General features: G+C 40.5%; 1 protein-coding gene across 2 annotated transcripts in view; it reads left to right on the plus strand.

Moving 5' to 3' along the window:
• Positions 1-12274, plus strand: part of zgc:171572 (protein bicaudal D homolog 2) — a 47679-nt gene that overhangs the window by 27963 nt on the left and 7442 nt on the right. For both annotated transcript variants that reach the window (XM_026925264.3, XM_053235985.1), the window contains exons 3-8: positions 1276-1428; positions 1642-1797; positions 2615-2914; positions 5087-5344; positions 5576-6325; positions 8000-8151. In XM_026925264.3, coding sequence (XP_026781065.3) covers positions 1276-1428; positions 1642-1797; positions 2615-2914; positions 5087-5344; positions 5576-6325; positions 8000-8151 — 1769 coding nt within the window. The remainder of the gene's footprint in view (positions 1-1275; positions 1429-1641; positions 1798-2614; positions 2915-5086; positions 5345-5575; positions 6326-7999; positions 8152-12274) is intronic.

Consider the following 12274-nt stretch of genomic DNA (forward strand, 5'->3'; position numbering starts at 1 on the left):
TGAGTAAAATGGGCAGGGCTACCTAGAACATGAGTTGATGTGTACCTTGGTGTCTGAGATGTCTGTGTATGATGCAAGAAGTCTAATGCATGCGTATTCTCAAGACAAAAAAAAAAGTTATATGCAGCAGTGTGTTCCTATCTGAGCTTCCTCTGGGTTTGGATATATTCCCTCTCTGAAAGGAGGTGTGGTAGAGAAAAGACAGATGGTGAGTGGGGTAAGGAAAAAGAGATAACATGACAAATGAAGGCTTAAAAGTTAAGAAAGTCTGTGAATGAAGAGGTGCACTGGAGGCACACAAAATAGGGGTCTGGAAAATGATTGGTGAATCGTTATATCTTAGAGGAAAGAATAAATATGACAAAGTAATACAACACGGTTCATCAGCTGGCCGATTGCAGTCCGGATATAGACCCAGGAAAATGTTCTGGAGGACTCAACTGAAAAATTACTGTAGCATAACTGTTCAGTGTATAAAAATAAAAACTTGTAGTTGAGCGACTTTAGTTTTCTAAACCTGAACCAGCACAGCTTCTGTAGCTGTAATTTTTACAGATAAGGAATAATTTTCACAGATTTGCACGTAGTTTTCATTTCATTTACCCCCAACGGTCTGGTTAGTGAAGTGGTGGGGAAAAAAAAAAAAAAGAAACTGATGTATCTCCTCTGCGTCTGTGATGCTAGTCAAAAGTGGTAACATGAAGCACCAGTCCAAAACAGAACATTACTACTTTCAATTTGTGAGTCTTATTTATAGCCACGGACTAATTTTTAATTGTAAAGCATTAAAAGGTAACCATTGTCACCATTCAGTCACGTTAGTTGCTTATCTGGACCTTCTGTCCAAGAAAGCAAGAAATTTTCTGTAACTGGACCTTCACGAATTTTAGTTGAATACCCTTGTAAGGCACTATGCAGGTATTGAAGTATATATGCAACTTGACCACGTGATGGAGGAGAATAGAAAAAATATATATAAACATGAGCCCAGAGGGCTCTCATCTGGGGTTTCTTTTCTTTTTACCTACATCCATTTGATACCTGTGTGTATATCTGTCATTCCGGATGAACTGATTTTATCTGCTTACTGATTTTCAAGTAATCACCATCTGTTTCCCACTCTCATACACACATACATTGCTCACACCATCTGTGTCAGCTTGGCCATCCAAAGTGCGATCATGAAATGTTGGTTTCTATGACGACTGTAAATCACCCTCTCTCATTCTGTGCCACATGTAAACACTCGAACTGTCTTTCGTTTTTGTCCTATAGAACAGTCAGATGGTGGAGCTGCAGAGGTCCCGACTCCGTGATGACATCAAGGAGTACAAATTCCGCGAGGCTCGTCTACTGCAGGACTACAGTGAGCTGGAGGAGGAAAACATTGCACTGCAGAAACATGTGTCTGTGCTCAAACAGAGCCAGGTAAGCTTTTTTTTTTTTTTTACTCAAGATGTCAATCTTAGCTAATAAATATGGAACTGCACTAATGAATTGGCCATCACTGTGCCTAAATCACTGAATTCATCTGGTCATTAATTACAATGAGTCATAATAACATGTACAGGCTTCACCTCCACTAAAGAGTGTCAAAAATGTTTCACATTTTGATTTGCCAATGCCTCTTGTCTCTTGTAGGTGGAGTTTGAGGGCCTGAAGCACGAGATTCGTCGCCTGGAGGAGGACACGCAGTTCCTGAACAGCCAGTTGGAAGATGCCATCCGTCTGAAGGAGATAGCCGAGAAACAGCTTGGAGAAGCTCTGGAAACCATCAAGACTGAGAGGGAGCAGAAGGCAAGAGCTGCTGCAGACAGCACACAAAGAAAAAAAAAATGCAGAAAGATACAATACACTAATATTCAGTTAAATTGCCATCTGCAACACATTCACGCCATGGCTGCTGTCATTTCTTCACTAATACTTGATTGCACCTCACCTTAATAACATCACCAGTCCTGTCAGGTAAAGATTCCACCAGCATCTCGAGATGGTTCCTGTCACTTCTAGCCCACTCCTTCTCTAACAGGGTGCAGTTCAGCTTGTTAGAGAAAGTTCTGCTTGTTAGCCTGTTTTGGTGTTCCACCTGCTATTCCAAATAATCCCACAAGTTTTCAGTTTTACTAAGTGTTCCAGTGTTGCTTCATGCTTGTGGAGCCAGTCACACAGATTTGGCTCTATGCACCTTACAGTTGTCACTCTGGAATGTAGGAGTGTCAGTGTTGTGTTCTGCTTGGATTTACATTCATCCACCTATTGATATTGTACATTAGGAGACTGCTATTGGAGAATGCGACAAATTTTGTGTCATAGGAGCTTATATCCAGGAACCAGTTGCTCCCTTCACGATTAATAGTTTATTCAGTTCAGATCAAGGCAGCATACTTTAAGATATTAGAATGAAAACTTATAAAAAGAACCGATAAAAGTAGTGAATCTGTACCAAATTCTGCATTGATAAAACTTTGTTTATGGATTTCACCTTAATCTAATTTGATGCAGTCATTAATAATGTTTTAGATGCTTACTTGAACTGATACATTTTCAAACATTTTGGCTGTACTGCTGACTAAATTGCCTGTTATCATGCTTTGCATCTTATTTCTCGATACAGGCGGCTATGAGGAAGGAACTGTCCCAGTATATGAACATCGGGGACTCCATGTACCACAATTCCTTGAGCATCTCTCTGGATGGGTTGAAGTTCAGCGAAGATGTGATGATCGAGCCCAACAACGACGACCCCATACACGGCTATGAAAACGGCTTTGACAAGATCCCTGATGCTGAAGATAACCGGATGTCCACGCCCAAAAAGGACCAGCTGTTCCATCCAGCCCCTAGCCTAGTGGAAGACCTGCTGAGTGAACTCAACCTCTCCGAAATCCAGAAGCTTAAACAACAACTTGTGCAGGTATTACACAGTGCTGAGCTGTTTGCAGACATCGTCAGACAAACAGTATACTGTATACTGTAAACTGTGTAGTGTGACCGTATATCAAACATTGAGAATTTTTGGTGCTTCTGTCACTACATGTAATAATGCATGCACATTTCCCTTATCTGCCATTTTACTTTAGAAATTAGTTCCATTTTTTTTACGTCCAGCTTTAGAAGACTGCAAATCTAAATCAAGAATCATGAAAATCAAAACAAGACATCAGTATTTCATCTAAAATGAAGCCAGTGCACCTATTAGTGTGTACTGAATATGATAAATGCTCTGTTGTGATTGGCTGACAGCTATGCTGATTAAATTAGTGGAGCTTGAGAGTAGCTTCTCTGGCCCCACCCCTCTTTTGGCGCAGTGAGCTCTGCCATCTGTCAGGAAATCAACCCATAAACTTTGACCTGGAAGGGCCATCGCCATGGAAACTGAGGTGCTCTGTTGTGTGTGTGTGTGTGTAAGTCAGACAGCAGATTGTTGCTAACACATTGAAAGCATTTTAAAGACGTATCTTGCTCTCTTCGTGCACATTAAATCACTGCCAGCCAGTACCGAAGAATGATCAGCACAGTAGTAATTTGATTTTCATCCTTGATGTGCACTTACTGCCCTTTCCCCGTCGCCCACCAACTAATCAATCTGAAAGATTTGAGACTATCCAACATGGCTGCCCCTGGGAGAGTGTAATATCTCAGTCATTGAGTAGTGAGCGATGCGAGTTCCCATCTTGCCTGATGTGTATTTGGGTCACGTCAGGACATGTTAGTGTAGAAATGGACAAGCACATTACAGCCTTCATGAAATCTTGAATTGAATCAAAGTGAATTAGTGGTAACTTCCCTATCCTAGTAGAACATCATCACATCAGCAAATGGTTGGACCATTTGTTTGCATCACAGTATTACTTTATTCATATAATAATCCACAGAAATACTAATTTAATCCAGGCACATAAGGCCTTTGGGGGGGGAGGGGGGGTCATATTACCTCCTTGAATTATTAATGAAGGTGAGTGAGAATTTTGACACTCAAGAATAAAACATGATCCTTTCTAAAATAGCTTCATGCTGCATTTCGTTCTGCTCGGTAACCCAAGAGTCCCTACACACACCATTGTGTGTAGGAGTGTACATGTGGAATAGAATTTTTAACACCACCAAAATCACCAGCTCTCATAGTATCAGGAAAAAAAATACTAAACCAAAACCTTCTAAATAATACAGCCATAGAAAACCTATTATTAGAACAGATACAGGTCTAAAGTGAATATCAGGTGAACAAAGAAATCCAATATACATGCAACCTTAGTACCTGTATAAGCATGTTTGTGGCAGAGCCAGGCCTCAACACAAAGAAAGACCTGCTGACTTGACATCCTTCATATTTTGCTTTAAAATGAAAACCATTGAAGAGAGCCAAGAGGTGGTGTTGGATTTTTGCATGTCCCAATTTTGTTGGGCCAAAAATTCCTCTGGAAAAAAAGTAGTTGTCGCGCAAGTACATGTACATAGAACATAGTAATTTTGTAGTTCATCTGAATCAGTTAAGGGTTTAAGGCAAAGAAAAATTACTTTTATTATACTGTGTGTGTGTGTGTGTGTGTGTGTGTGTGTGTGTGTGTGTGTGTGTGTGGGGGGGGCACCCTATTTTTTTTTTTTGTACAAACTTTGTTATAGATTTTTGACTTCTACATTATTATACTAGATTTCCAAACATTAGTTTTCCAGCACAAAATTAAATGTCACAGAAAAATGATTGTATGTCTGTAATGAAAGCAGCATATTACATCAGAGAAAAATAAGAAGCAAGTGCAACAGTCTCCAGAAGAACTGTGGCTGGTTCTGCAAGATGCTCAGTAAAACTTACAGCTCATTTCCTTATAAAACTGCACAAGTTGTTCCTGAGACTACTAAGTATTATTATTTTTTTTTTTAAAGCAAAGGGTCATCACACCAAATATCGACTTTTTCATTTACTACTTTTTACTGCTCTTTATAGTATAAGTATAAATCTTTAAGGTATTGTACAATGGCTGACTTCGACGTTTAAATTTTATCAGATGAAACCAAAAAATTACTGTTAACTGTTGTTATAAATTAAATGCTCACCATTTAACCACATTTTTTCTTGATTGGTCAGGTGGAGCGGGAGAAGGTGACATTGCTGTCAACATTGCAGGATTCACAAAAGCAGCTGGAGCAGGCCCACGGGGCTCTGTCAGAGGAGCACGAGAAGGTGAGCCGCCTCACTGAGAATCTGAATGCCATGCGCAAGCTTCACGCCAGCAAGGAGCGCCAGTCAGCCCTGGACAACGAGAAGGAACGTGACAGCAATGAGGACAGCGACTACTATGAGGTGGACATCAACGGGCCCGAGATCCTGGAGTGCAAGTACAAGGTGAGACTAGAACTATGTAGCACTGAGTCCAGCACATGTGTAATTTGATATTTGGTATTTGTTTTTTTTTCACAGTATTATGGAGAAGTATTTATGGTTTCGGGTACAGAATGAGGTTATGTTGTAGTTATGAGTGGGCGAACGTTGCTGGACAAAACTACAATGATAAAATGAGTAACGTTCAATAATACTTGTGTTTATCTTGATACATTTGTAACCTGTAAATCACAGGTTGCTGTTTCCGAAGTGGGTCACCTGAAAGAGGAGCTGAAAACCCTGAAGTCTGAATACTCTGCTTGCCGGTCGCGGCTTGAGGACGAGCGTAGCCGATTGGAGAGCCAGGTGGCGTCGCTCCGCTCTGAGCTGAGCACCCTGGAGTGCAGCAGCCGTGCAGAGCGTGAGCAGCTGGCACGGATGGAGAAAGAGTTACGCCGGGCCAGTGAGGCAGCCGGTGAGAGCCAGGGAAGCCTGAGCGTGGCACAAGACGAGCTGGCCACGTTCAGTGAGGAGCTCGCCAACCTTTACCACCATGTTTGCATGTGCAACAATGAGACGCCCAGCCGTGTCATGCTCGACTTCTACCGCGAGGGCAAAGCCAACGCTGGCACCAACAGCAGCAATCGGGGCAGTCCTGAGGGCCGTGGCCGTCGTTCACCCATCCTGCTGACGCGTGGCCTCTTCCCCACCCCTGAGGCAGAATCTCCATCCCCCGTCTCTTCCCCAGTGGCTGACCCACGCAAGGAACCAATGAACATCTACAACTTAGTGGCCATCATCCGTGACCAGATCAGACACCTGCAACTGGCCGTGGACCGCAGCACAGAGCTGTCTCGTCAGCGCCTGGCCTCTGCCGAGCTTGGTCCCTCCGCTGACCGTGACCACGAGGCCAGTGTGGAAGAGATCCTTAAGCTCAAGTCTCTTCTCAGCACCAAGAGAGAGCAGATCGCCACCTTGAGAACTGTCCTTAAAGCCAACAAACAGGTTAGTATCCAGGCTAGTTTTCAAAACTGCTACTGATTTAATGAGTATCAACTGAAATTGAGTTGCACATTACTCTTCTTGTACCACCACATTTTCTTAGCAGAATGACAGGGCTAGTTGTGGTAAAATGCTAGAACACATAGCTGCCGAGTGAGCTAGAACCATTGGCAAAATGTTAGTGACTTAAACAAACCATTATCAATGAGTTAAAATGACTGAGTTCAGTTTGAGTGTTTACCTATTTGTTAAGTAAAATTCTCATTTACTTTATTGCAGGGGTTCCCCTTCACAGAACAGTTTTATTAAAATTGTCATTAGATTCAAGTTTACATTATTTACAGGCCTAGAGCTTTTGAGTTGTTGAAGTGTGGATTAATCTCAGTCAATGTAAGAGGTCAGACAAACAGGCTAAAAATGGATATAGCCATTTTATTCACAAGAAATGAATATTATAACTTTGATCATTGTGGGTTGTCATTTTAAACAGAAGTATAATGTGGACCCCATATTGAGAACCATAGACCATTTTAGGATGAAGCACTTTAGGGGTGGTAAAATGGGGGGAAAAGTGTACTAAAAATTAGGCACACCTGTTTGTCTGGTCAGCTGACTCCATATGGATCACAGCATCTTTTTGCTGACAGCTGACCCTTCTGTTCTCTGTACTGTATAAAGATAAAAGCATCAGTGGGTGTGCGGAACCTACAGGGCGCAGGGTGGGTGTATGAGTCTGACTCTTTGAAGCTGCTGTGTGACCTTCTGCTGTTCCACCACAGGCTCTCAGTAAAGCCAGTCATAAAAAGTAGTCAGGTTGCCGGGCAGACATTTCAACATTCTGCATATTGACTTGACTTGACTTGACTTGATATTTTTCCAGGTTTACTTTAAATAAATTTAAATTAGCATTAACAGCACTCTGCGACTGCACAGCGCTAATGTTCATGCTGACATCTTGTAAAGTACCCCAGCACTCACAGTATATATTTTTAAGTCCTCTTTGGATGGTTTGAAGTTGATAAAAGCCACAACTGTTTATTTAACAATTTTCTGTAGTCCTGTAAAACAGTAATTCAAAGAGAGTTGCATAAGAGCTCAGTTTGTGATGTCATCCAATGTTTGAACCTATCATATCCGATATGTAAATTATTAGAGGAAGCCGCTATTGCTAAAATCTTTCAGGCACAGAAGCTATGTAGTAAGCAAGCTAACTAACAATCTGGGCTAATGTTGGTGAACAAAACAAAATACAAATTTTTTTTTACAGATTTGTCAAACCCACTACTATCAAATTACTTGCTAAGAATATGATGATGCAAAATCGAGGCTTAAATATGTGGCTAGCTACGTGGATAGTCTTTAGGATGAGAAAAGAAGGCATTTCAAATTTGCATATCCATTCTTACCATTTTTATGAGAGTAACTATGTAGAGATATTTCTAAGCCATAATCTTGTTCTATAAAAAAATATTATTATGGCTTCATGTGTTTTTTTGTTTGTTTGTTTCTTTTTTTTGGGTGTCAGGGGTGGGGATCTTTTCCCTTTACTTTGAATCGAATTGTTAGGTCAGTGTTTTTTTGCTAGATACAATATGAATGTTTTACTACCTTACCACACAGATTTATTGTCTTGTAGATCATTTGCTTTATCTTGTTCCCCCTGTCCTCTTCCCACAGACTGCTGAGGTGGCACTGGCCAACCTGAAGAGCAAATACGAGAATGAGAAGGCCATGGTGACTGAGACGATGATGAAGCTACGCAATGAGCTCAAAGCCCTGAAGGAGGATGCTGCCACCTTCTCCTCCCTTAGAGCCATGTTTGCCACCCGGTAAGCACCAACTTTCACTTACAGTTTCACTCACAATTTAGACATGCATATAGACGAATTGAAGTTTTGCATCTTCAATCTATAGGCTGTGCTGCCACCTACCTAAACATAATTTCTAGATATGAGAGTGTTTTTCCTACAGTAATCTGCAGTGAGTAGTCAGTGAGAACAGAAAACACAATTTTACTAAAACCAGAAAATATAGCAACTATCATTTAAGGAATGCATCTAAAATTGTTTTACATGAGACAGATAGAACAAAAAATGTGCAATTGACCAATATGGTGTGGATCAAGAGGCAAAGTCTTAACACACAGTCAAGAGTATCAACAAGAGGGCCACATGGTAAAAGTCACGACTGTGTTTACATGTAAACATGAGGGGCTAGGCTTCTGGAGACTTAAGATTAGACAGTGGACTGAAAATTAGAGCCCTGTCACTGATGAGGCCATTTACTCTGACCAGGTATAATCTTGGTCCAGATAAAACTAGCCGAAAGACTGTTTGTTATGCTCCATATATAGATCAGTTAGAGATTGTGTGTATGGTGTATGTTAGTAATCTAAAGTCTAGTAAATCTTTTATCACAAACCACTCACGGAGGTGCATGTTTCTTATATGTATGTAAGATTTTGACAGAGACTCTGTGCCATCATGAGCAGAGTTTTTGAGTTTGTCTTTTTAGATAACCATGCAGGATGCAGGATTTAGCTATATTTGGAAGATAATAGCCCATGGACCATGTGATGTGTGGTGTTCTCGTGTCCTAGCCTTGGAGATGGTCTGTCTGGCCGCCTTGCAACTCTCCTGAGCATCTCTTCTAGTAATTCTATATCTGTACCTGATCACAGAGACTGCTTCCAGCTGCCTTGTAACTTTATATCCATGTCCCTGCAGCAGTCCATTAACTTTGATGATCTAATAGGAATTATCTTGGTGTTGGTGTTCCACGAAAAGAGCAGTGTGCTTGTAAAGGATTCACGATGTTTAGATATTAAAGACATATTATTATAGTCTTACAGAACATTATGTTTTATTAATAGGACTATAATACTATAATTTGTGGTTCATATTAACCTTTTTCCCCACCAAGGGATGTTATTCACTGAAAAATCATCTTAACAGGAGGGAGATTAAATTTAAATCAGTTATATTTCAGTGATGCAAAATGTTAGGAATATAGTTGAATACCGGGTATTGTTCAGTGTTATTTTAATAATTTTAATAATTATGGTAGTAGATATGATTTAGAAGCAAATGGGAAAAATGTTTTGTCTCAGGGCACAGACATCTATTTTGAGCACCGTTGTTATGCCAACCAACATACAAAGATGGTCTGCAGAATCTGATATTGCTTTGTACTGCAGGGCAAGGGTAGCTGCTGTAGCGATCCATTATCAGCCTGAAGTAAAGTGTGTGTGTGTGTGTGTGTGTGTGTGTGTGTGTGTGTGTGTGTGTGTGTGTGTGAGGGAGAGAGAGAGAGAGAATGAAAAGAGAGAGCTTTTTTGATGGATTGCTGTCTCTTATCAGATCAAATTAGGAAGGAGGTGTCCATTTTGTAGTTAGAGCTAGACTCAGACACAGCTGTAGTCCCTATTAATAGTACGTTTAATTTATATTTTGCCATTCTGAAAACAAAGCAGGCTTTACAGAGATCACAAATTAATATATGTAACAAACGTAGATACACACCTAAAAATATGCTTGCTATATATTAGCATCACATACATATTCGTCCCAGAGGCCCTCTACTATTTACAGAATAGATTTCCCACAACCCCATCTGAGCTTTAGGTTAAAACACTGAACAGTATGGCACTGAATATTTGGCCCAATAGCGAGATGGCTTGTATTGCTATGCTAATTCGATTTTTAGGCAGAACCCTGTTTCCCATCATTCCTGTGTTTGGTGATATGTAATGTTCTCGAAATGGTTCTGTGTAAGTATAGTGAAGTTTCATTCAGAGACGATAAGAGATCAGTGTATGATTTTCTGTTACTGTGGGAGAAGTAAATGGACAGTGAAGATATTAAAGGTTTGGTATTTAAGAATGCGCATATTTGGGGATGGGGAGGAGAACAAAGGGAGCGATGGAGAAAGTGTGTGTTTAAATGTGTGTTTGCAATAGCTCTGCATAGCTCTCATAAGTAAGGACAAAAAGCTTTCATAAGAGAAACAAATGCCAGTGTAATTTGTTATACACAGTCTTTTGCCAATAAAACTCACATTAGTGTGTCCTTGTATAATTCTTTTTTTCCTCTTACTTTCCTGTCTTTCCTTTTTCCATGTTACAGCTGGGGGCTGTTTTAGTTGTGTGCATTTAAATCTCCTATAAACATTCAGCTTTTTTCTGACTGGCTTGTATGCAGTGACCATGCCTCACAACAGGACTCCACCCACCCCCTTGGTCCTCCAAAGCTCCACTTTATCGTCTTCTCCCACACACAGTTGTTTTTGTGCCCCAACCCCCTTTTCCCGGGAAAAAAAAAGTCTGCCCACCCCCATTTGAGCTTGTGCATCTTTTGAGCGAACATTCCCAAGGGAAGATTGTGGCTAATGGAGCCTCACCGATCTCCATTGTCAGTCTGCGTGTACGTCTGGGTCAGACTGAGAGCACACAAACCCTCACACGTACACGCATGCGGACTCTGTTTCACTCACAAACAAGAGGCTGTACGCTTGTGTCGTCTACACCGAAGCTGCACTCCAGGGATCAAAGTTCATTCCCGTGGGAAATGATGCTGAAGCAGTCAGTCAATAAAGTCCTGTGGAGCCAATAGCACATCATTTTCGACAGAAACACTTGCACTTGGCCAATGAGAGCAAGCCTGGAGCAGAATTATTCATTGTTATTGTCCCTTCCATGCACGTCAGGCTCACTCTTCCAGATGTTATAGAGTATATCTAAAATATATAAAATATCCGAAGCCTAAAAATTTGAAATAAATTTGAATGACTAAAGCCTCAAACATTTTTATAAACATTTTTGAATCTGAATATAACGTAGATCTACAGATCTATATTGTTTATATTGCACATTTCATACATTAAGGTTAAAATAAAAATGAAATGCATAGACATAACATATATTAAGGCATTAAATATAAGGAAAAGGTTTGAAGTACACTGCAGACATTAATAAGACAATGCCAATAACAGAGCCTCATAAGCATAAAAACAACCATTATTGTACACAGGAAGTACACAGCATTTTACCGTAAGGCATTGGTGTCTGTCTGCTGTTAGATGACAAAGTCTCTGTTAATACATGTTAAAAGCGGTAGGTCATTATATAACCTGTATAGTTACAGACCTGTTTGAGGAAAAGTGGATGTAATGAGGTGCACAATTCTATGTGAAGATGCTGACCTTGACTTTGGTAAAGTACATAAGTGCATGTTTTGTCGCGCACAGCTTAGAGCGAGGGAGTAGCTGTTGAAACTGATTATTAAGGTGTGGTATATCATGTAGGAATTTGGACACATCGTGTTACCTGAAGCCAGAGATGGGGAGAAGTAAAGAATAGGAAATTGGTAAGCATGAGATTTAAAAAAAAAAAAATGGTGCAGTGCTAACTGAGTATTTAGTAGCTTTTATTTAATATTAGTTTTTTTGAGTGCAGTATTCCAGTATATCAGAGGAAAGAGATGGGGTATAGTCTGAGACAGCGTATTAAAGAAGTGCTTCAGTTTCCACGCATCTTGCTACCATGTTCAGGGTGCAGTGAGGTGTGTGTGTGTGTGTGTGTGTGTGTGTGTGAGAGAGAGAGAGAGAGAGAGAGAGAGAGAGAGAGAGAGAGAGAGAAGGCTGGTGCATATAGAGGAACAAAAACCAAGAGTACAAAAAAAAATACAAAAACTGAATTTGTATTCCCTCAAGAGCTACTCTATTAATTTTCACCACCATCCCTGCCTCCATCTTTGCTTCTCATTGTCTTTCTCTCTCTGTCTGTTTGAATGGAGAGTGTTGTATCACCCAATAGTTTCTCTCTTTATACATCCTTGACCTTTTAGACTCTCCAGTAAAAATAGCCACCGCATATTTTAATATAGCACGGTTCGGTACTGAGGTGAATATGCATCACAGTAGCTGATCCGTATTTTGCAGTGGGTTTGCATATGT

Source organism: Pangasianodon hypophthalmus, chromosome 8 (assembly GCF_027358585.1).
Source record: "Pangasianodon hypophthalmus isolate fPanHyp1 chromosome 8, fPanHyp1.pri, whole genome shotgun sequence".
Taxonomy (NCBI): domain Eukaryota; kingdom Metazoa; phylum Chordata; class Actinopteri; order Siluriformes; family Pangasiidae; genus Pangasianodon; species Pangasianodon hypophthalmus.